The following is a 27618-nucleotide window of genomic DNA, read 5'->3' on the forward strand; positions in this document are numbered from 1 at the left end:
TTAACCACTCGGCCACCGCGGCCCCATCAATGGTACTGGATTTATCATGTCATTTGCATATTAATATCATAAATAATTACATCATACTCCCATTTCTATGGTAGCATTAATAAAAATGCCCCCTTCATTAATCAATCAACATGCGCCTGACAATTCCCTCACATATACACGCATAACAACATGTTAAAACAAAAATCGGTGTAACCAGATTCATAACAGACATTAAATAACTAGGCTTCAATTTTCAGATGTGGTAGAATCAAATACTCTTCATAGATAGAAAGGTCTCAGGCCCTCTACAAAAATTGTGAATTATATGACCCGGGGGTCTCAGGTTTTCTCCTGGGGAGGGGGTTAAGTTTACTATAGTTTATATATGGAAAACACATTTTGCAGCATTATTTGGTTTTTATAATAGGAAATTAGTCAATTGCTATCAGAAATATCCCTATGAAATGGCTATTGAATCCTATTAACAAATTTTACATGACTGACCCCCAGGGGCCTTAGGGGCGGGGCCAAAAGTGGTCAAATAGGCCAAAACTGGAACTGATAGAATGAAATACTTTTCATAGATGGAAAGGTCTTAAGGTCCTTTACAAAAATTGTGAATTATATGACCCTGGGGTCTCGTGTTTCCCCCTGGGGAGGGGGTCAAGTTTACTATCGTTTATATAGGAAAAAACATATATGAACATTATTTGCTTATTTTTCATAGGAAATTAGTCAAACTGGGTTAGAATTATTAGCATGAAATATCATTTTAACACCATATCTATATTGGTCCTGGCTGACCTCCAGGGACCAGAGGGGCGGAGCCAAAATTGGTCAAAATGGTTAAAATTTCAAAAAAAAAAATTCTGAATTCACAGGTTTGATGGAATCAAATAATCTTCATAGATTAAAAAGTGAAATTTATAAAATCACTGACACTGACTGACTTCTAGTTTGGTTTTGTTGTTTAACGTTGGCAAAGCAAATTGGAATTTTAAGCATAAGGTTTGGTGCCATAATACACTATCAAAATGAAAAACAAAAGAATAGAAATTCTAATACGAAGGTTCAACTTTAAAGTTTATTCTAATTTGTAAACACTTTTTACAGATTTGAACCAACTTTGGAATGCTATTTCTATATCAGCACTCAGGTGACCGTCAAGGCCTCTTGGGCCTCTTGTTAACCACTCGGCCACCGCGGCCCCATTCACAGTCCTTTAGAGATTTATCACATCGTTTGCATTTCATATCACAGATAATCACATCATACTCCTATTCTATGTAGCATCATAATATGCTATCCTTCATTAATGTCAACATGCGCCCGACAATTCACTCTCAAATACATGCATAACAACATGGTAAAAAAACGTGTAACCAGATTCATAATAGACATTAAATAAACTAGGCTTCAATATTGTGATAAGCTGTCAGGTGATGCGATTGTGAAACAAAATGAAATCTGGAAAAAAACACAAAGAATTTATGTTTATGTGCAGAATGATGCAATATATATCTACATAATTAAAATGATTGAAAAAAAACGCATCAACGTATAAATGAATTAAAAATAGGTTTAAGTTTAAATATTCTCTATGTTAGACGACGTCCAGTTATATCAAATTTTCCGGTTTTTTGTGTGTTTTGTTAGTTTGATTGTATGTTTGTTTATCTTTTTGTTTGTTATTTATCTATTTTTTAATTGTTTTTTTTTAATTATTGTTGTTGAGTTTTGAGTAGAGCTAACAGTAAAACATACATTTGATCTAGATGTTATCTTTAAACATGATGATAATACAAAATACACAAACGATTTAACAAAGCGTTGATCATATGTTTTCTAAAATCATCATTGGTACATCACAAAACATTAATATAATAATAGTACATGTTAAAGATCACATCGGTGTCTTGTGTACTTACCATACAGAACGTTTACAACACATCAAATTTGCGACACGCAAATTTGGTCCTATTAATACTGCAAATTGTACTGAATATCTTCCAATTATGCATGACGAAAAGATAATCTGCAAAATTTGCACCCGAGTGAACATATTACTTTTGATATTTTGAATATTGAAAAGATTTTCAATATTGACCTATCATCACACAGCATTCACAGTGAAAATATGTTTTTTAGCGGGAACACCATTTTTTGAAATGTGCATCTTTCCTATTTAATTTTAATTCTAATTGTTGGAGCTTAACCTTATTTGACGTTATTTTCCCTCCAAATGTGTGTCGTATATGTGGAACTAAATAAGTAAGATCTAGAAAGGAAACGTAAAAACATCAAAGTTTCCATCATGGCTCGATGGAAGATAAATTATTTATCAAGAAACATTTCATAGCCATATGTATTTACTAAAACATATATAATCATTAATAATAAAATTTTATGACAATAACGCTATACACAATAACACAATATTGATTGTAAATTACCACACAATTATACATTCAATAACATTCTTATAACTGATTGTTTCGATCACAGCTAGCATTGTAATCATATTTAAAACAGAAAATAAAAACGAACTGGTGAATAGATATTGAACTACGTTCGCTGACCTAACTAGACAGTTCATAGGAAACATACCTTAGTTTATTGGTTATAAAGTTCTGCGTTATCAATTGCCTTTATTCACATACAAGTCAAAATTACAAATGTAATAACGATATAATTTTAACCTTAATGCCGAACATGAAATAATGGTATTGTTTCGCTAGCAACATATAGCACTAGGCCTAACATCGACCAGAAATCATTCATCTTAAAACGAAGTTTACAGTTCACTTAGGAAATTGTGAAATAAAAATATAAAGAACAAAATCATATAATGTGCTGTGCAAACGTACAAAATAACAGACTAAGGGACTTGTTTTTTTCACAATTTTACATGTTCTTATGTAGGAAAACATATGTATTCAACAAATGAAAATATGTTGTCCAATGTCGACAGTTTTAAACTTGTAATATGTTTACATGACATATCAAGCATACAGAATTTTTGATATTGTTCCGATATTTCATTATGAGCATAATTAATATTCTGCTCTTGTATAAGCGTATTATGATGTACACTTTCAATCATTTTGGATGAGCTACAGATATAACTTGTCGTTGTGAACATTAACTATTCAATCATATGCAGGTTTTACCAGAAATGAACCCTGTACACTTTGGGTGAGCTACAGATATAACTTGTCGTTGTGAACATTAACTATTCAATCATATGCAGGTTTTACCAGAAATGAACCCTGTACAATTTGGACTTTGTTAATACCTAACACTTAGCTTATGGCCACTATACTACATGATTCATTGCTCATAAAAATACACCATTGAATACTTTAATACTACAAGTGATACATGTAACTGTTGCTTCATCATGGAATGTGTCCGTTTAATTAGACGCAGCTATTTCTAAACTTGGAACAAGTCATAAAGCGGATATTTCTGTGTAATTGCACACATAGTATGTCTCTGGCGACACAACCATTTTACCCACATTGTCCAAGACAATCTGCCGATGCCGGAAATTGGATAGTAAGTCCAGGCGGACATCTAGACACGGCTAGGATTCCTCCGGTGGCACTACACGAGATGAACAGGTTTGGTTCAGACGGATGTTCAACGTTACAGTTGGCATTGTTAAAACATATGTCGTCTGAAATTAATAAAATAGAGTCACTTGATACAGAGTTAAATATGTAAAACTTGGTCATGACTGGCTATCTAAAGACGTTTTAGATGGGTTTCATATCTCAAGGCTTGAATCTGTTAATCTTTGTGCATACGTCCATTGGTTAATAAAAACGGTCATATTCAATTCAATTCAATTGATGTTTGTTGTTTAATGAGCGAAACCATTTATAAAGTCAAGCACAATTTTCAAAAATAAAAGTACATTCTATATAAAGACCACCCAAGGAGCATTTGGCAAACAAATCACTGGAGTAGGGATTTGTGAGTTCAACATCTTTATTCCAAATAAAATCGAGTTTACGACAATGACTGAGAAACAATATTCATTCAGTTAACTTTTTTTTGGTTGTTAGATGTTAAATTGTCTCACCTTGAAGCACAAATATTCTCCTTAGCACAGCGTACGACCTCAGAGTTGTCTCCCCTGGAGGTGTGAATGATATAGACGCATTGATTACCTGCCGGTTCAGTGAATCCGGAACAGGCTCATACAACCAGACAATCTTAAAGGCAATGGCATCCCTGATATCCTCATCTGCCACCTTCAATCGGATGTACAAGGTTATAGTTAATATAGTTCATCGAGCCGAATAAATCGTTATCATGACGATAGCAGTATTAGAAGTGTTTTGTTTTCGTTCGAAATGGAAGTCACCCTCAAGTAGCATTGAATTAGTAACAAGAATCTTTCTATAGCATAGCGTGTAAAAGGTAAGCTAATGCTCTTTTCAACATGTACCTTATGTCATAGTCTCAATGGAATCATCGGATGTTTAATCTCAAACAATTTTATTGACAAAGGGATAAGACATCATGCAATGGCTATAAAAGGATCCCCCTTTCCTTCATCCGACCCCATCCGAGAATACACGAATGTAATAATCTCATACAATATATATTGAGCTGCAGCTATTAATTCTGTATGTTTGAGAAAATATTTTTTAGTTACTTTTCTGTTGCTCAAATTTTCACTATTAAAATATTATTTTTGCGAAAATATTGCTAATTTATTTGCCTGATCACATACTTCACTATTAAGCTCGTATGCTTGAGAATAATTGTGAAAATATCATCAATCCATTTGCCTGTTGCCTATACCTTAATTAGCTGTATGTTTGAGAAAACACTATTAATTTACCTTGACAGAGCCTGATGGCAGTGGAATACCGTTCCTCATGGCATTAACAGTCCCAATTTCACATCCCATGAACCCTTTGAACTCAATCTCGAGGTTTTGGCCGGCAATTACAGGTGGGTCGTTAAATGAATATGTATACAGACTCTCAGGAACTGATAAAACAATACAGAATCAAATATATCAACAAGAGAGCTACAAATGTTGGCAGAATGTTTATGTTTGCAAGAACCAAAACCTTGCATGTAATAATAATGTATTTGCTTGAAATAATTCTCCCCAAACTGTAACATGTATAACATCCGAAGGTATAAGATCAGCTGTAAAATTTGGTGGTATATAAATCAGTTCTTTGGTGCAGTTGAATAGGACCACATACTTCATTCAGATGTGGTGCTTGTTAAAAAGCTTGTAAATTGTGACAAAATATTTCAAAAACGTTTAAGTAAAATATGCACTAGGCTGAAATAATTTCTTTCACCAGACAACCATACAGATTTATTTACGTATGGCTATAGCAGATACACTGGCTGCTTGTTTGACCGGATATGACTTTAAAAATGCATATTCATTGATTTGTATACCTTGGTATGTAAATGTTTTGATCACCTTAAAATTAGTTCTTTTACAGAGTTGTATCAGAAAAGTGTTTGCTTAAACCTAACTTACTTGTATAACATAATTTGCCTTTGTTGTCTACCTATACTATTATCAATTAGTTACCTTTTATGTACAACTCACCTGTGATATTGACAGACATCTGTCTAGTAGAAGATCCCTCCAACGATCTGAGGGTAAATGTATAGTCGTCACCATAGTTACAGCCGACTCCCTTTAACCTACTGATGGTGACCTGCATCACACCATACTGCTGAGAAAACTGCACAGTCAGGTTCGGTTTTGTATACGATTGTCGTACATCCACGTAAAACGAGATGGGAAAGGACGGTAGCTCTGTCGTTACCCCTGAGACTGTCCTCGTGTGATTCACGATGACCTCCTCCACCTTATGGCCGGGACACCAGGCACAGATCAACTGCATGAGATTGCTAGCATGGAGTGCGCGTGATACCGAAGCTGGACAACTTTGCGAAAAAGAATCTGTCGTGGAAGCATAATACAGATTCTTCATTATTGGAGCATAATACAGATTCTTCATTATTGGATTATAATAAGACAAAACACAACATGCATCGACAGTGATGTAAGATAAGGATTGGTGCAAACAACTAAAACCGACTAATATGAAAGGCCTACTATCTATCTGAAACAAGATTAAAAGTTTCTTAAAAATAATTTTAACATATGAAAATATATATCGATGCCATAAGATGGAATTACAACACCCCAAAAACATGCAAGAAATATTGCGCAATGTATGTTAACAGCGAAAATTCACAGTAGGCTAATACGTTTTTCAGCTATACAAAATTATCAATCTCGTTTTAAGTTCCAATTTATCAATTTAAAGCCTTTTCAGAAAAGTAGAGGCCCTTTAAAATATCAAATATATCGAATTAATTCGAAGAGTAATAGGCAGTTTACAGCAAACCTTGTGAACTTTTTCAAATATGTGTTTAGGTCACTCATGGATATCAAGGTAATTAATAATTTCCGCATGTGATATTTTCTATATCATTATATCTACCGAGTTACGGTATTTGTTTGAGCGGTAACTGGTTAATATATAATGGCTCAAATTAATTTGCCCTCGGGTTTCCTTAAAATGACCAAAATTGACTTTTTGGCGATATTTACAAAATATTTATCTAAAAGTATTTTAAAGCATTCCGCTATACATAAATAGCATACTTAACGCTAAATTAGTATGAATTAAAAAATCTACTTTTAAACTTGAAGTTCTGACTGCCAAAGGAGGTATTATTGCATATTTGACCATATGGCATTTGACCCCTAACTTTGACCCCTTCACATGGCCAAAAAACCTGACACCATCATGTTTTCCGAAAGAGGATGACCTACTGAACACTTTGATATATGGTGTCAAACTTCATCAAGAAGTGCCCACGGAACCCCCAAAACCCGACATAAACCACCGGACTAAATTCATGTACTGGGATATTTGTTTCAGTTTTATATGACCCACACACATTTGTAGCAGTTTTTTATGTTTTACTATAAACCAAAATACTTGTGCGTTGTCATACACAACTTTTCATAGTCCTTTAAAGATACACCACTGCCGACAGAGCATAAATGATACTCATCATTTGAACAATAATTGGTGTTTAATCGTCTATATGTATGTCAAATTGAAACAAAAAATAATTTCTTTTGGTTTTGGTGCATACGCAATCAGTACTTCATTCCATATAGAACATAGTGCCACGGATTTTCTTCGGGATGCAATTAAATTATTTTTCATATTTTTAACTTGAAGTGAAATTAGTAGCTCAAACATTTCAATTGTGGTGATGGTGTAAAGTAAGTAAATTCTGTACATGAAGAAAAATACTATTTGTCAGCGGTGTACAGCATCTTTAAGTTGATCATGTTCTGATGTATAAAATATTTATTTTCGTTGTCTCTAATTTTCCGCTAAATGCGCGAAATTTCTTTACACGCAGAAGACGTCGCTTTACAGTACGTACCTGATGTAGGGTTGACATCGATGTCGATATTGGTACCCGACCCGTCAGTGTGGGTTTACAGTACGTACCTGATGTAGGTTGAATCAATGTCGATATAGGTACCCGAGCCGTCGAGGCTTACTCGTACAGTGTGACTGATTACATACGGTGTATTACAGTACGTACCTGATGTAGGGTTGACATCAATGTCGATATTGGTACCCGAGCCGTCAGTGTGGCTTTACGTACCTGATGTAGGGTTGACATCAATGTCGATATAGGTACCCGAGCCGTCAGTGTGACTTTACAGTACGTACCTGATGTAGGGTTGACATCAATGTCGATATAGGTACCCGACCCGTCAGTGTGGGTTTACAGTACGTACCTGATGTAGGGTTGACATCAATGTCGATATAGGTACCCGACCCGTCAGTGTGGCTTTACAGTACGTTCCTGATGTAGGGTTTACATCCATGTCGATATTGGTACCCGAGCCGTCAGTGTGGCTTAACAGTACGTACCTGATGTAGGGTTGACATCAATGTCGATATTGGTACCCGAGCCGTCAGTGTGGGTTTACAGTACGTACCTGATGTAGGGTTGAAATCAATGTCGATATAGGTACCCGAGCCGTCAGTGTGGCTTTACAGTACGTACCTGATGTAGGGTTGACATCAATGTCGATATTGGTACCCGAGCCGTCAGTGTGGCTTTACAGTACGTACCTGATGTAGGGTTGACATCAATGTCGATATTGGTACCCGAGCCGTCAGTGTGGCATTACAGTACGTACCTGATGTAGGGTTGACATCAATGTCAATATTGGTACCGGAGCCGTCGGTGTAGTTGAGGGCTAGTTGGCCTTTGTCGCCACAGTGAACCTCCGATATAGTAATATTGATATTCAATACATTGCCAATTTTCGTCGCACTCAGAGTCAAGCGATTATCCAGTGCCTTTCCGCTCTCGTGATCAGAAATGGTCAGTAGAGTTGTCCAGTTTCCGAAATAGTGTCCTTTCCTCGACAATTCTATATTCACACTTCCCTGTGTCACCTTCCGACAGTTGATGTGACCAGGCTGACCGATTGTAAACGTAACCGCAGTACAGAAATCTGTGGGAGTAATCAACCGCCATTAACTCGGGACAATGTTTAACGAAATGGTATTTGGTAGGCTATGAGTATCACTCAATGTACAAAATAGATTAATAGACAAAGACTGATATTCATCGTCATTGATATCTAGCGATTAGAAAAGTGTTAATTATTGTAATATTCTAATTTGATGCAGATATGCTGGTAGAATATGTCAATGAGGACAGTAGTAAACGGGACGGTTTTGTGACAGCAAAATCTATTTATTTATAAGTTTTAACATTTTATTGAATAACATGTGACCGATATCCCTGCTGTCGAAAAACATTGTGTCGAGGTGTTTGCATTATCTGAGATAGTTTGACGATATTTAGTAGCTTCATAGAATCTCTAACAGTACACTGTCTTTGACGCACGATAGGTTTAGAGGATGCATTGCTTTTATGTCATAATTAAGCCGATTTTCATCTTGAAGCGGGCGTTTTTTCATTGTTTTTGTGTGTCCGATATCACTTCCGGTGACGTAGGTTGTTCCCATTGTATGTTTTTACATCTACGTATCATCTTAGAGACAGGACATATTAGGCCTGCTGCCTATAATGTAATCCCATTTTAAAATCAATTTCAGCGCGATTAAATGAAAGTGAGAACTTCCAACTCATTAGAATACCATCCACGTAAGATTGTTATAGAACTAAATACATACCTTACTTCTACTCTACGTTTAAACTTATTAATAACACATTACTTACTTGTGAGATCGGTGTCTGCCGTTAAAATCTTTCCCTCCTTCGCGTGTTGATGTACGTCACTGTCCGACTTTAACCTACACAGGACCTCGTCCCTGGATACCCACAAAGCCTCATCTATGACTGTGGTACAGGACACCTCCCCTCCTACAGACGCGTTATACCTGTAGCTACATGACGCGTCCTCAATAACAGTGACGTCATTTCCTTTCTTAAGTTCGGGTACGATTACACCATGATGACATCCAGTTTTCATTTCACAGGACAAAACGATCGATTTACTCAAACCATCTCCCTCTAAATAGGGCTGGACACTGATTCTTACGTCCTCGAGATTACCTACAATGTAAAGGAAATCCAAAGGATTCAAATGTGTAGTTCATGTAAAATAATAAAAATCATAACGGTGAGACAATTATCCCAGTTTCATCTAAATTGTCTACAAGGTGTAGGACATTCACATGATGTCCAGGTAAAATATATCAAAACACATCCATATATCAATAACAATCAGTCTAAAATAACTACTATTTAAAGCTTTGACAATGCATCAATATAGGCAGCACTAACACAACTGTGTTTTTTTCCTTTTATTTCATGTACGAATTTCGGATTTTCCATTGTTCCATTTGCCATTGACTTTGCGAGAAATTCTTTTAACTAAAACTGTGAACGACACATCATATCAACTTTGCATATTGAATTAATGACAAATGTAGAAATATAGCATGCATATGATATGCAATAATTAAATTCATACCTAAATATGTAAGGTTGAGCCGCTGATAATATTTTAAGACGTTAGAGTTGTCTAAAAACTCAAGTAAGTAGGTTCCCTGCATGTTACAAGTTAGAGCCGTACGATTTAGTGATATGATCAGCTGTCCATCTCTTGACCAGTCGATTGACCACTGTCCGGCAATAGTCACACTAACATCATTTCTAAGCATTAAGGAGTCGGTGATTACTGTCTTATTTCCGGGGGAGGATATTCTGATCTTGGCAACATCATAGGCGACACTCGCGGCTAATCTGGAACAGCTGGACTGTCCGGGAGAGGAAATATTGGCGGATAGGTGCCCCACACAAAACGGCAATTGATCTGGAACTAACAGTTTCGGGGAGAAAGTTCAAATCTTTTATAAATAAATACGTCATAAATTACAGAAAATGCAAATACCCATTTGATTATAATACACCACTTCATAAAACGATATCAACATACCAGCACGTAATGACCCGATCAAGTTTAAATCAATGTAGTTTAATTAATCCCACAGCAGTATAAATTCATTGATCTTAAAGCCGCATGATCCGTATCTTTCAGGGTCCGTAAAACAAACAATGACAAGATATGGTGTAATAGCCCTAAAAAGTTATGAACTTTCCCAAAATTACAAGTCTAGAAAGTTAAGAGGTCCAAAGATATAAATATACAAAATTTCATTTTAGACTTATGCGCGGTCCGACAGAAAGTCAAAAGTTAACGCCTCCAAAGCTTAGAAATGCTACTTTGCGCATGTCCGGAAATAAAAGTTGTTTACCGCAATGGAGCGAGCTTTGCAGTGAAAGCTCGCTGGCTTAGCATCAACTGTTGATTCGAAGTGAATAAGGAAGTTATTTAAACTAAGAAATGTTGTGAATTGCTGAGAATATTATATGGAAACGAATTCGAGCTATGACAACAACTATGATTTGTGAATGATCTACCAAAACCACATAAACTGACTTCTCTTCGTCTCTATAAGGTGAGTGGGGCCCCAAAGGGGTAACAGTTATATTCTATAAGTGTTTGGTCGCTTTTTGGAATTGGTACCGTAGTAAAATAGAGATTAGAAATCAGAAAAAGTGTTGATAAATTGGGAAACATATAACAGATTTAATCTTGGATTACAACAGAAGCATTAATAGAGTCGTATTATACGCGTTTCCTTAAAAGATGATCGCATACATGTAGCTACTGTTACAGGCTTACAGCGCCAGGAGTGTGATATCTTTTCCGATATCTATTTGTGTATTTATGTATATCAGTGATATATATCCTTTTACTGTATGCTATGGATATTACTGTATTAAAGAAGCCACTTTCAAACTTACTTCATTAGTGCTCGTGTGTGTAAAATTGTATTTTTTTAGACTTACAGTCACTTAGTCACGTACTCGTTATCCTTTCTGCTGGTCTTAATTATATAAAATTCACACCAATACATCATAAGTGGGTTAAGTAAAGAATAGTAATTGACTTTTTTAAAATATGTATTATATATTATGTCCAATACATTTAGGCTACATAAATTCTGGCACTAATTAGTACCATTATTCTTCACATGAAAATGCCTAGACCCCTGTAATTCAATAAATGACTAACCTAGTATCTAGTGAGGTTTGATTTTGATAAACGTGTTCAAAAAATGTGTAATTGTTATAAATTTGTGTTCGACAGAAAGCAATTGGAACTAGTTTGTTTTACATGTAGGCTTACACTGAAAGATTATGTACATGCATGTATACATTATTTATCTATGTACATAACTGACATTTACTCCATATTTTCTTTATAGAATGTATGGGACCTTCATTCAGATGACAGAAGTGCAAGATGTGATGGCAGCTCGCCCAAAAATAAAAGGGAAAAACAACTACATGTTTCTCTGAGATCAAAACTGACAGTAAAAAATAAAGCCTGTTTGTAATGTACCCATTATGAACCAGAAAGAAATTATTGTCAAGAAGGAAGGACAGAACAAACCTAGCATAATTCTTTACTATTATCACCAGGATATTTTCAAATTATTTATTTCTTTACACAAATGAAAAAAGGAATAATAATGATTATTGCATGTTTACATACCTAGTATGTATAGCTTTTGAATAATTTATATGGAACAAGGATGTAATTCCAATTTATGAAAAATTAAACCAATTAAAATAATATATGTCATTTATCTGAGTTGTTTAATTATGTTGTGTTCATTTTAGAAATGTTCAAATACAGAAAATAAATAGCAAACAAGACTGGAGCTAGATCAAAGGTTATTTGGGTCAAAAGTCAGTGTCAAATCACAAGATTTTGGCTCTATAGATATACATATATCCCTATGTGTAATAAAAAAAATCTTGTTGTGTAATACACAGATTGCACATATATATAAGGATATCCATATATCTGTAGAGACAATAGCCTGTGATGCATGTTGTTAAATTGCATTATTCATTATTGACTATTTTAAGTTGCAAAGTTTTGATTGAATTAGAAAGGAATAGACTGACAATAACTTCTAATTAGTCCAGGTCAATCAAGGTCTACATGTACAAGCTCTTAGCAACTTCACTTAGTGTTTGGAGCAAGATCACACTAAAGGAATTAGGATTGCTTGAATATAAAACAATAAACTAACAAAATACAACTAATAAAGTTAGATTTTCCACTAGGTTAGACTATATACATACTAAAAAATGAATTTTACTGCAATTACTCTGATGACATGAGAATCACATGCTATGGTCAGCTTATTTACTACTGGATGCTATTTTGAACTCCAGTCATTTTTTATTGACTTCAAATTCAATCAATGTACAATATGTGTACATGTACACTATACAATGTATATGAATGTGCTATTTGTGCATGAATATGATTGTATAAGAAACACCTAGGTCTTTCATTATACATGTTTCTGATTCATTTTATTCAGAGGCAAATTCACGGCTGGACATCATATTATATGGTTCATTAACAAGCTATCATGTACATGTACATCACACATTTAACTAAGGGAGCTGTCTTCATTATCTACACAGAAAATATATACATAATTGCATGTTAGACATTCAGAACTTTTAACACACATTAAACCGCCTTATTGCAACCTCAACCCCATTCTTTCTTTTATTTTTTTTTTAAATTTCTGTAATCCTTGAAATCATATAACCAAATGTTTATAGTTTCACCAGAAATTTATCATCATGTTTTTAACGAACATGGAGCTTTTCCAACATAAATATCAGAAATATACATACAATAACATGTATTAAGTTTTATACTCGTTTATGGCGGTACATGGTGATTTTTTAACTAATAGATATGTATACATGTATACACATATGACATTGAACAAAAATGCATCTTATGTCAAGTTTGCTCTCCGTGCTTATTTTACTTGATTTATTATTATATTTCATTTGGACCTTTATAAAACAAGTTATATGGTTATCCAAGGCAAGTCAAATATCGTCTGAGATATTTATTTTAAAAAATATCACCAGAGATTTACATGTAGATAACCATTTTCGTCTCTATATAGTACGATGTGTCTTGTCTATTTCATTATTTATCAATACCATTATTTATATATCTGGTACATTTTTGTACAATTTATTATCTTGTCTAGTACGATGTATGGTATCGCAACACGTATTTTATACGAAGTTTAAATACCGTTCCCACAAAAATCCCTCCGGTGGCCCCCGGAAATTAGGCAAAGCATAGTCAACCGATCGCCGTATTGTAAACACTCAAAATGACCGAATGGAAGTATTGTTTACACGACGATAATGTATATATATTGTTCTGGGGGACTCTTTAACTTCATCACATAACAAAACATTCACTTGTTCATGATAAGTAACAAGTTCTTCCGTAGAAGTTCCTGCTAACATGAACGACACACTTTTGACTGGGCAAGCCATTTCGTTGGTCTGGAAAGTCACGTGATCGTCTACGATTGAAAATGAATATTCAAACACTCTGGATATCGAACTTTTAATCATTAATTTCTTTTGAACTCGGGACTTTTTGGGTGTGTAATTAGGGGAAAGTTGATAACTTTTTTATAATATATGTACCCTAATTTTCTTTTGTTGATTTACGGACACTGAAAGATACGGATTATGCGGCTTTAAAGCCGCATGATCCGTATCTTTCAGGGTCCGTAAAACAAACAATGACAAGATATGGTGTAATAGCCCTAAAAAGTTATGAACTTTCCCAAAATTACAAGTCTAGAAAGTTAAGAGGTCCAAAGATATAAATATACAAAATTTCTTTTTTTAGACTTATGCGCGGTCCGACAGAAAGTCAAAAGTTAACGCCTCCAAAGCTTAGAAATGCTACTTTGCGCATGTCCGGAAATAAAAGTTGTTTACCGCAACACAAAGAAACTCAAATTACTACGCGTATTGTGTCTTCACAAACGGTTCTGGGGATACAATCTGTCGCATGGTTATGTTTATCTGGTAAAATGTTCATAATGATATGCATCACCAAATCATTTGAGATATAAAAATTGTATATGAAATATTTTATAAACACCAGATATACAATGTAGTGACGATCTTTTAACAAATACCGCCATTCATGGATGGCGACATCATTGTAAAGTGCTGTTATCAACACATCACGTTATAAAATGAAACTGATTCACTTACTGTTCGTTGGTAGCGGGTTGGTCGGTTCATGGTAAAAAGTATATCCCGAGGACAACAAGGGCGATAACTGCCGCAATCATAAGACTAATAATACCATATGCACATCCTCTTCGGCACGACATTCCCTGCATAGCACAAAAGAAAAGAAATATTAAAATATATAGACAAACAGTGACATAAATACTACAAGAGAAACACGCGGCCGAAAAGGACGTGATGGTCAACTGGGTGCTGATACAGAGCATTGCACAGTCGGTTCAAAACCCATCATCGACAGATTTGTTTTTATTTATATTTCATGTTTTCTCTCTAAAAACATTTTAATTAAAAACAAACTTTTAATTTGAACCGTCATATAAGATTTTTTTCTTCTTTTTGATACTATCTATATGTAATGGTTGAAATTAGAAGAAAATGTTACCGAACCAAATGCTTTAAATTCCAATTTGCGTTTCCAATGTTAAACAACAAAACCAAAGTTAGCTTTCCCCTATATCAGGAATACACATTTGACCTTAAATGTGTTTTCCCTACATAAACTATAGTAAACTTGACCCCTCCCAAGGGGGAAACATGAGACTCTGGAGTCGTTTAATCCACCCTTGTTGCACAGGACTTTAAGACCTTACCAGCTATGAAAAGTATTTGATTATAGCTTTTGTAGAATTTCAGGACAAGTTTTTTTTTCAGTTTTAGCCTATTTGACTCCTATTGGCCACGCTCCTATGTTCCTGGGAGCTGAGATAATATAATTCACAATGTCGGTTGACCTTTGAACATAGAAGGTTTCTGCAAAATGTCAACGAATTTGATTCAGTGGTTTTGTGAGAGAAGAAGTCGAGAATGCAATATTTTTATCATCGCACAACAAACGCCGCACGACGGACGACGACGGATAAAAGGCGATTAGGAAAGATCACCTGGGATTCGTCTCAGGTGACTTTAAAACACTTAATTTGTATTATAAATTCACATTTCAATTTATCTTTATTGCAACACAAGGCAATATATTTTCCGTTCACATCTTAGCAAAGAATACTGAGAAAATTACATTGTGCATATAACAACAGCTCCTTTCGAAATTGCAAAAGTTGGCATTAAATTTCAGTTATAATAATATTAACCAAAGCCATAAGGCTTTTTAGTTAACAATGTGATTCTGTAAGTTATTAAAACCTCAACTTAAATCTTATAAACTGGAAATACAACTCCACTTAATTTGTATTATAAATTCACATTTCAATTTATCTTTATTGCAACACAAGGCAATATTTTCCGTTTTCACATCTTAGCAAAGAATACTGAGAAAATTACATTGTGCATATAACAACAGCTCCTTTCGAAATTGCAAAAAGTTGGCATTAAATTTCAGTTATAATAATATTAACCAAAGCCATAAGGCTTTTTAGTTAACAATGTGATTCTGTAAGTTATTAAAACCTCAACTTAAATCTTATAAACTGGAATACAACTATGCTAAACCAAATTAATGATATTACTAGTTTAATTGAAGGTTATACAAAATATATAAACATGTTTCCTATCAACACTTCATTTCTAATTTCATTTTAATAGTTTTGATAAAGATGATGATCTGACCTCCTTCTGTTGGCCCGTGTCGTCCATAATTGGTCCTCTGTCTCGGTCTACCATCTCAATACCTTGTTTTGATGTAGGTGCGTCGCTAAAATTCTATTGGATATAATACAACAATAAATCAAAAGTATGATTATTACTTATCTAATGTCATTGTCATCACTACATCTTAATCAGATCTAACATTGCCTGAAACAGTAACCAAATAGCATTGTCATTAATACATTGAGAACATGATTGCAGCATTTACCTACCACAATGCGTCGTGTTATCACACTCTCAACCATTTGATAATTGTGTTTTATAAATACATTGATATTCCTAATGAGGAAAAACGGTATAAAGCTAGTATATTAATAATCCGAAATAAAAGGCCAAAATAAATTCAAAGTAAAATCAAAATCATTTCTATGGAATATATATTCAGCCACTATAGGGCCTTCTTCAGTCCGAAATAACACTAACACAACGTGTTCGTCTACATGTTTGTTTACATCTATTGTGTGCAGGTATAGTTCTACTTGTTTCTTGAATAATTTAATCCACACATCCCTCTCTGTATGAGTTAGAATATAACATTCCGGCCTTGTGATGGATCAGTCGAGATTTTAAACTTCGACCCGAACTATTTCTTCTTCTCATTGTCACGTCCATCGTTAACGTCATCAATAATGGCGCCATCCTCTTGAATTCCGAATTTTTGTAGGAAATGAGTTTGTTTCTATGGTACTTGGTTTGAAAACGAGATTGATAGGATTATATGGCCTGTTAAACAATAAAGAATATTCCCTTCTGCTCTTTTCTTGGCACCAAAGCAAATTTCTTAGAATGCAATGGTCTAATTACAAGGGTAAAAATAAAAATCAACGTAATGAAACAGTTCATTACCCTGTTTTCTCACTTCACTTTGAAATAATCCTAAAAGAACTAAGGGATCTCAAGATTTTTATGATTTACAGGTACACATGTTTCGTCAATCAATAACCTGTCGGACCAATGATATTTGACTATGGCCTGGAAATATGGGAGAAGATTTATGTTATTCCTTCCAATGTAATAAGAAACAGTCGTCCTCCAGAGGTTATTTTGGATTATTGTTCAAGTATTCCACATTCATGTATAGCAATCTAGATTAAAAAGGACCTTCAGTAAGTAGGAATGTATTAAATAGTAGTTCATATTTAAAATACTTTGTTATTAATACATTCTTTATGCAATTTAGATTTTTTAATATTGATTAGTACCTATTTTTATGAAAATATCAAAAAAAAGCTTATTTGCACGTCGGGAAATATCATTTATCGTAATATGACCTTCGTCCAGGTGATTTAATTATGGTACAAACAAGTTATTGGATTTGGAATTTATTCCATACGCGTAAGGAAAAGCTCGTGTCTTTTGTAATTTTTAAACAATAACTCACACATGTGAAATAAAATCCATATCCAACAACCACTCGTGGTGTAACCTCTATATATATATTTGTGATATTAAAAGCAATCAATATATAAGCAAACTATACACAAAAAGAAAGCTCGTGATCGTGATATAATCCAAGCAAAAGGTATTTCAATAAGCATGTTAAATTTCTACGTGAAATTAGAATACATGTGATTGATAGTGATCACCCAAGCCTTCCCCAGCGTATCATATGTAACGCCCACATTGATATATATTGAAAGTCATACTTTCAGTCAAGCATTTTCCATCACCGACTTTTGGGATTTTTATTGACATTTACATAATTAAACAGACATATTTTACTCAAAATGCCTTTCTAAAGGTTAATATTAAAATAAAAACGTGCATTTATAAGATCTTATGAATTATATGACAGTCTAGAGTTGTTGACTGGGATTGAGGGCAACAGATGATTTGTTGATTTGAGGGTCAAACAAATCAACTGTTGCCCGAAAACCCAGACGATAACTGTTTTGTTATCACCATTGACTCAAAATAATGCATTGATGTCATTAATTGTAAGTGTGGCGTCACTCTGGTCCAACAGCACATTTTAACAGTCAATTCTAACAGTTCTTTGGACCGCTCGGCGGAACAGTTTATTTATTGGCATTTTTGTCAATAGAGTTTATAGAGAAACGATTGTAGATTGCTATAACAAAAACTACTGTCATATGAGTCAATGGGTATAACAAAATAGTTATCGTCTGGGTTCGGAAGCCGCAGACAACAGTTTGTCTTCGGGTCCAACAAGTCATCTATTGCCCTCAATCCCAGTCAACAACTGCATAATGTAGTATATAAAATATATTCATTAAGTATTTAAAACTTATTAACTCTTTTAGGGTAACGCATGATTTAAATAACGAAATGTACCTCTTATAATGACTGCAGTAAGAACACATTACAAAATCGTGTATTTAGATTCACCGAGTTGTCATCAGGAAGAAAATTTTAATTTAAACAATAAGAACGTCTTTATACCAAATTATTCATTAAGAAATTAACACAAATAAATGCAGTAACAATTTCAATGCATGAGCATGTTTACATGTTTACATGTTGGAGCACACGTTAATGCTAGATGACAATAAGTAAAAAGAGTTATATGTTGCAATTTCAAATATATTCACGAGAAGAAAGGAATTCGTATCATTCAGCCCAAACCATGCTATATTGACTTTAAAGCTATATGTGCCGTATTTGTCATAGTCACGAATCAAGAAGAGCTTTCTTTTGAACTCCATATTGACATGAACTTTTTTGGCTCACCTATATAGAATTGTTGACTTATTATTCATGCTTAACAACAATTTGTATAAACAACCTTTTCAGCCTATCAAATTAAGAATTTATCATAACTTTCGATAATTTAAAGTGTTAATTGTAAATACATGAACGTAAAAATAAGCTTAAAAAACAAGAGAAATTAGATAGATCTGTGTTATACCAGGTGATATAAAGTCGTCTCTTTTCATCTTACCTTAAAGTAATGACGGTGTGTTCTATCTTCTATCGTTGGAATCTTAATGAATGTACGTACATTTAATAGGCAAGGGCGCCAAAATCACATTTGTACTCCTAAGTAACTACATGCATCTTAACCAATCCCAGAAACAATCCCTTACGCCGTGTTACAGGTAGGATATATCATTAGCGGTGACAAAATACCTATGTGAAGTCAGTGGAAACACACGGTATACAAACGCTGACAGTTTTACAGCTTTAACAGGTTCGAGGATTTAATTTATGACAGGAAAGTCTGCTTTCTAGAATGTCAGAAAAAAACTATATATGATATAGTTTGTGCACTTGTACACAATGCTGATCAAAGTGTAATATTTGATCGCTAACAGTGCAACGGTAACAAAAAAAACTGCAATGCACATTGAACTTAGAAATACCCCAAGACAACAGTCGACTATATAAGCGTTTTCAATTTACAATAATAAAAACGAGAAAAGCAATAAATCTGAAAGATTCCTGTTTGATTGGTAGTTATTTATATAGCCGCGTATCCCTGTTCATTTACATGATCTCCAGTGGCACTTTTATTGAACAAGAGATGGCACATCAACTATTCACATTTAATAGCAGATAATGTTTTTATCAATTCTAATTCGTAGTTTGTGATTTTCTTACCAACGCGGCTAAAGAGACAATATGGACGAGTTTACCGAGAACATCCACGAGTATTTATGAAAAAATGCTACTATAGGAAGTGCAAATACAAGGGTATTGATAAGAAAGTTCTACGGAAGGTAGCGATGACATTCGAACATCCATGAGAATTCATGAAAATATATTCTAGTTACAAAGTATACATGAGTATTCATGAGAAAATTCTAATAACAATAAATACACGCGTATTTATAAAAAAAAAGTTCTGCAGAAGACAGCAATAATTTTTAACCGTTAACTGAATCCCGTTAAAATATGAGTTACTAAAACACAGCCAATTTTTCCATAGATGATCGATAAAGCATTCTGCAGCTGTAGTCCCACATCATTCTACATATTGTACAACTGATTAACACCTATATTTGCACAAACTAATATGTAGAAATGACTGAAAACTTCCATTTAGTCAATAAGGAATATATAACTATATCTAATATAATGTATTGTTATAAGAAGTCAGAAAAGAATGTCCCCAATGCATCCCTTCTACAAGGACTGATACGTTTACTATATGTAATACATGTGTAAAACATACGGTTAATACCTACCACAGACGCCATATCGGAGATGTCGGACGAGGAGCCGTTCTGTAAATTTTTGTAACTGTTAGCATACGATACCCCTCTTACTATAGAATAGTGTTTATCCTGTAATAGACAAAAATACCTGGTTATAGAAAAACAAACATGTATCTTTTAGTTTAATAGCATTAGACACAAAGCTCTGACATACATAATAACGTGCAAAAGTGACTGTTTTCTAACGTATAATCGCATAAACGAAACATAAGAGGTTTCAGAAAATGCATGTGTAGTTTGATTTAATATCGAAATTCTGATCTCTTCATCTCATACTATTACGGAAAAATGAACATCAGTGTAATGTGTATTATGTGTTGTTGAATTAATTGATTTTAAACTTATATTTAAATGATTAACTTCATAACAATGGGCGATAAATTTTCCATGTCTATCGCCGCAATATATACAAGGACATGCGCTATTAATTATATATAAGTACCTGTGTGAATTACAAGGAGACGGGGCTTTGTGTGTTCGACGGAGAACGTGATCGAATCCTATATGACAGCACGTATTTGACTTGTTGTAATACAGTCAGACTTCCAATAACATTTATAGCTTGTTGACTTACCTGTGATCGTATTGACATTAAATACACCTTCATAACCGTGACATCATAGCTATGATTGGGGCAGACTTATCAAACATGAACAGCATATATCATAATATCTAATAATTTCCTAAATATAAGACATTAGCCTGTTCCATAATTTGACAATTAACCCTAGAGTTACTAGAGAAATTTGATACATCGACTATAAAAGTGTTGGATTATCCCTACTGATTATATTGTTGGATTATTGTTTACTGGATCACCGAATTTATCGCCGTACAAAACATTATATACTTACACATCCATCAAATTTTCAAACCCGTTATTAATTATTAAATTGTTCAATTTAAAACATACAGCACATCCTGTGAACAAACTTATATTTATTCTGGCCCTACAGGCAGGCCGTTGAAATTGTACCTGCTATGCCTACTGCATAATCGTAAAAGCTGACTAAATTTAGGACTTATCTTTTATCTTCTTCCTATCTATCTTTATTCTTCCTAACGTCTCCCTTGACACCATCTTATTTTGGCCTTCAGTTGAGCCCTCGCCAATGTGGGGAAGGCTATGAGTTCTGTCTCCTGGCCGAATCACACCAAAGTCTATAAATGCGATAGTTTCTGTTCCTGTTTAGCATACCGGATTGGGACGACTGGTTGGCCCGTTGTCAGTGTATTGTGATTGAGTGGGATGTGTTGCTTGGTGTCTTCGTTGGCATGCTTCAATGATAAAGCACTATAAAAAGGGCAAGAGTACCACTTTACAAGAAGACACAACACGAACATACCGCAATCTCCCACCACACGCACCGTACACTTCACACACGCTTCACACCGCATACATGGGAGACTGTCCTTATATGACCCTGGCTGTTAATATAATATGACGTTGATTTATCAAACAAACAAACAAATCCTGACATGAATCTGAATAAGTTACATATTTTTATTACGCTAAAGGACTATATATGGGTTATACACTTTATGGTCTGTGCATCCGGCAAGTATCAAATATGTTATTAAGAACATACATTTGTTTAATTTAAAATAAAGACCGTGTATTTAAACAAACTTTACATTTCTCTTATTCTTATTGTTCTCTATTGTTTATTAGACAAAAACTATGAAAAAAAGCAAACAATTACATTAGTTTCAAATTAGCTTAACTTATGCATATTCAAGATGGTTACCATGGTAACTAAAATAATAATGCTTTTATTACAATTGAATAAGGAAGGATTTTGGGACTTTTTTCATTTTTATTCATTTGGTTTGTTAAATTTATTGAAGACATTTTAGAGATTAGATATAAGATTTTTTATTTTTAATCAGTATTTGTGACATTCATTAGTACAATTGGTCGCGTTCACTGTAGACAACACATCTTATGTTCAATTCACGTTTTGCATGATTTTTACCAATGATTTTGTCGAATAAATATGCTGACAAACATGAATATTCAGAATTAAAAATTGACATTGGGGCATCCATTCCTTATTTCGAATTTATATGATGTGTTACTGTAGAGGGTTGTACCACACAAATTTTCATATTATGTTTTCAAATGGCTAATTTGATCACATCTACATCTATTAAATAACCTTTAAGTATTTCGCTGATGGCCTTCCCTTGCTATGATTTTAATATGCAACCACAAGCAATATATAGAAACATTAAAAAATGCTTTTCAGACATTATGAACAATTAAATGTTTTAGCGTATCTTTAGGCAAATTCGACAAGTTATGCATTTCAAAATCATCGACTTTTGAATTGCAGTACCAAGGGAGATAATACAGTTTCAAAAAGCATCAGTGTTTGTATGAATAAAGTTGGTAAAATTTATGTAGCATTTAATATGATCAAGTGACTAATCTCTTTCGGGTATAGAAATAGAGATTTCTAATTATATCAGTAATATTTCTAGTGTTTTAATGACATGTAACAATTGCAAACCCATACAATCATGTCCTCAACAAAATGTGTATCAGACATATTTTTATTATGAAATTCCATATAAATTTCATATTCATGACATATAAATGACATTACTATATATAGAAATAGGTGGTTATAACGCGGATGTATCTATAAATCATCAGTTCCCATTGTACTGGTTAAATAACAGTGGCGTAGGAAAATGAAACGTAATGGAGGGGGGGGGGGGGCAAAGGTCCTCAATATTTCGTAACACCCCCACCGACCTCGGGCGCCCCGCACCAACAGGAGGTAATTGATATACTTTTTTCATATATCATTACATATAATCTCCCCGGGAAAAAAATACGATTTAGAATGGCATAACTGAGTTTTACGACGCATTTTGTTGAATATGCGAGCGCTTGGATTTTAGTGTTCAGGGGGTCCGGGGGTCTGCCCTGGGGAAAAAATTACGATTTAGAATGGCAGAGATGAGTTTTACGACGCATTTTGTTGAATTTGCGAGGGCCGAAGGCGCGGGATTTCGGTGTTTGGAGGGTCCGGGGTTCTTCCCCGGGGGAAAATTAAGATTTAGAATGGCTGAGATGAGTTTTACGATGTATTTTGATGAATCTGCGAGCTCCGAAGGCGCGAGATTTTGTTGTTTGGGGGGTCCGGGGGTCTCCCCGAGAAAAAAATATTACGATTTGGAATGGCTGAGATGAGTTTTACAATGTATTTGCTGATTTTAAAGCGTTCTTAACACGGTAATTTTTCGATTTAGAGTTACCTGCATTTAGAAATGATAATTGTGAGTTCGTCATATCATTATGAAACCCTGCTCGATCTGAACATATCGGATTCACACCATCGGCACATTGTATTATAACTCAAAAGTTATAATGAATTGAAGACATATAAACAAAATAATCTTTTAAGAGGCATTTTCTTTTAAATAGTATTCCCTTGATGGACATTTTTAGTCTAGTTCGTGTGTATTGAATTTTCATTATCAAAGGTTTGAACATTACGTGCTTTAACGTTTTAGGAAACGCGCCGCGCAGCGGAAAATTTTCTAAAATTAAGAACAAAAATGTGCACGAGGACCCTTTTTTCTTTCAAATGTACATTTTTAGAACATTTCACCCGGCGAAAATGGGGGGAGGGGGCAAAAAGACATATTTGCCCACCCCCCCCCCCCCCCTCCTGGGGAACGGAGGGGGGGCAATTGCACCCCCCTGCCCCCGCACGTTTTAAGAATTTGATGGATATCATGTCTTAAACCCTTCGTTTATCAAAACGGCTTTGTATCTATAGCTAAGGTGGGTTAATTTTTGTATCTGTCGATTTATATAAGTATAACTTTGTATATGGAGTTCATGTTATTGTTTCACGATCTGAAATAGTCGATTGTTTTATACCTTATCCGTGAAAAAATAAAATGAAAATTTATAATCTGTAACTATGGTTTCCAAGTAAAATTCCTCTAATAAAAGTAACCATTCTATTTTTTTTATCGGATGATATTATCTTTGAATGACACAGAGAGAAATCTTTTGAGAATTATCCATCAGAGAATTCAACAGATTATCTCTTGATTAATGCTGTCTATCATGTGTGTGTATAATAAATACTTGTCAACCCAATTTAGAAGGATTAAGCTTAAAATTGAATAAGTAAATATATATATATTATCTAACAAGAAGTTGCATGTCAAAATTTCTCTCAGTTAGGGCAGATATAACGTTAAGATGTAAAATCCTATGATAAAAGGTGTAGCGGGATGGTTTATGTCGAAATACTAAAAGCAGCAAATCTATCGAGTCATGTAATATGTCTGTGTCATATTTCTATGAATTAACATAATTCTTATAAGTAGTAATACATTAGGAAGTTAAAAATGTGGTTCCACCTGTATAATGTAGAAATTAGATTTTCTCCGAATAATAACTAGCACTGCTCAGATGTATAATTATCACAAGCTGCATCTGATTCGTGGTCTTACTAGTGTAGTCACGCCCACATAACTACATTGATATTTTAGTATTACTGTGTCAAGTGTGAGGATATAAAACAATAGTGAAAAAATCATTCTTATAAACATGAAAGTGATACATCTTATAAACAAATTTGTCTCAGTGAAGTCATATACAAAAGTACTTATCTTATGCAACCATTGTTTAACGGATGATCAGGACATTCACATTTAAATCATTCCAAAGTACTAAAGGACTGAACTTAACAACACTAACAGAAAGTCGTGAACATTCATTTCTCTTTAAGCTGACAAATATCAAGTAGATTAAAGTTACATGTGCCATAAGTAACCAAATATTCTACACAATATTTTTTTCTTTTTATTTCTTTGAAAACCATGTTTGACTAATTAAGCTGTGAAAATCATTCAAGGACCCAGACAAACATTTACCAGGAATATGACCAAGAGCGTTCACATTATTTATGCAAAATCAAAAATCTACTACAGGAATGGATAAGAATAATATACTTCCTGTTCATATACACTGGACACATCGACTAAATGAATGAATAAGAAAGTATTTTACTAGTTCTTAATTAACTATTTTATATACACTAAATAACAAAGATGGACTATAAGAATGGATCAGAATTATATTGTCGGTTCATTTTTTTATTATTATATATACACTGAACCAATCGACTACAGGAATGAAGAACCCAGTATAGATAACTTCCTGGTTGTAAAGCCTCTGTGTAAGCGTGACTTTCATTACAATTGATCACCCGCCATGGTAGAATTGCATTTGTAACGCACATACATGTATACAATACCCTTAGTTCATTTATAATGTACCTGCATATATAACGACACTATAACCGCTCGGCATGTCACAACAACACTATTTATCAGTATGGAAAATCCTTTTACTCTGTTACTGCTGTTCTTGACTCGTTCTTACCATGTACATCGCCATGTGCCTTTGATCGGTGGTAAAATGTAAGAACCTATTTACCATACAGTTTGATACTTTTTGATCACCTTGGCACTTGTTACCAAACCAATGTATGTATATGCAGGTACATGTGTATAGTCAAAGGTTTATCTATTTTCCAACATATTAAGATTACAAAAGCAATACAACCTAATAACATATAATCACGTTTTGTTGTACCAGTGTTCCTGGTTCTCTCAATAGACTCAAATTACCAGTAGTTTTCCAATAAATTGAACGGCTAAAATAATCGTAAAAACACAAAATATACACACAGGAAAACACAAAAGGCCTTTCAGACAAAAAAAAACTCGTCCACCTCAATCCACCTCGCTTGAAAACGACTTCTGTCAAATACATTGTCCCTGTACTACTGTATCAATGAGACACCAACAAACGTTGACTCCTGTCAAACCCTGCTGTTATACACTTTCCTATTAATTATTCATGACTTATTTACTAGTGCATGGACTTATAATTTAAATTAATTTTCTATTAACTCTGGCAATTTAAGTTACTACGTAATCGTGTAATATACTAGGTAACAAACACATACAAACACATATATATACAATATACGTACCCGTCAGTTACACCCAGAACACAAATTAGCTATGCACACCATGAACTGCAGTATTATATGTAAAACCAACTTCAATGCTGTCCCACCCGAACTAGTTTGAAAGACTATATATATATACCTACTTACCATTCAGAATGCTAAATGAAGATCTATTCTTCTAAGTCTGATACAAAAAACCTGGTCCCCACAGCGCCAAACCAGGAAGTGGTAAACATTGGACGGCACCTGATTGTCTCTGCTAACCAATCCCAGAACGTCTAGGTACAACACTTTATATATACATAGTCAATACCATTGGGAAATCCAAAAATGATTTTTTATCTGTAGCATTTACCATAATAATTTGAATATGTAATAAGTGGTGATGCTGTTTTCGCTTTGTTATGAGATATTTTACAGTAAACGTGTACTTAAAGTTACCCGGGGTTGTGTTACAGACAGCTATGTTACGGGTGACTGGTTTTGCAGCTATGGCCTCCTTGTGTGTAAAAGACATAATACACACGAATCCCATGTTTATGTACAAACGCATAATAGAGTACATAGCCTTAGAGGAAGATCTGTATAACTACTACCGGTATACAGAGACGAGTGCTGTGCAGCACCCCCACCCCCGACACATTCAGAGTACCTCATCCACCAGTTATATGTTACTTGCGTTATCCTTGCTGATATATCTAGTGTGAATGTTTTATTGATTACACGAACTCGTTTAAATTGTCAGGTGTACCTTGTTTCATAGAGATTATTATCAGAACAGGCTCAAGTTTCATGAACATACCTTAATTTAAGGAAACTCGTTTACTTAACATTGTCTTTAGGAAGCATTGGAGAAATGAAAGGAAAAAATTGAACCTCTTTGCAATGGTTCCCTAAAGGGAATTTCAAATTAAGGAAACTCTTTCATTAAGGGTGTTCGTGAAACTGGACCAAAGACGTTGAAATTCTATAAAGAGTATGTTAGTATTATACTAAACTTATCCTTCAGATTTATCACTTAATATGTAAATACATTGTTTTTTTGGGAACGGTAACGGTTATGTTGCAGAATATATTAACGAATT

General features: G+C 34.2%; 1 protein-coding gene across 1 annotated transcript; it reads right to left on the bottom strand.

Moving 5' to 3' along the window:
- Nucleotides 1-2338: 2338 nt before the first annotated feature.
- On the bottom strand, nt 2339-26907 carry LOC138307473 (uncharacterized). The gene is given in 13 exon segments (XM_069248247.1): nt 2339-3670; nt 4079-4250; nt 4847-4998; nt 5585-5944; nt 8228-8548; nt 9283-9618; nt 10040-10387; nt 14707-14734; nt 14736-14831; nt 16306-16398; nt 19247-19288; nt 20493-20591; nt 26681-26907. Coding segments are annotated over 13 exon segments (2217 nt in total). The 5' UTR covers nt 26684-26907; the 3' UTR covers nt 2339-3503.
- Between the last annotated feature and the right edge of the window lie 711 nt (nt 26908-27618).

Source organism: Argopecten irradians, chromosome 14 (genome assembly GCF_041381155.1).
Source record: "Argopecten irradians isolate NY chromosome 14, Ai_NY, whole genome shotgun sequence".
NCBI classification, from domain to species: Eukaryota; Metazoa; Mollusca; class Bivalvia; order Pectinida; family Pectinidae; genus Argopecten; species Argopecten irradians.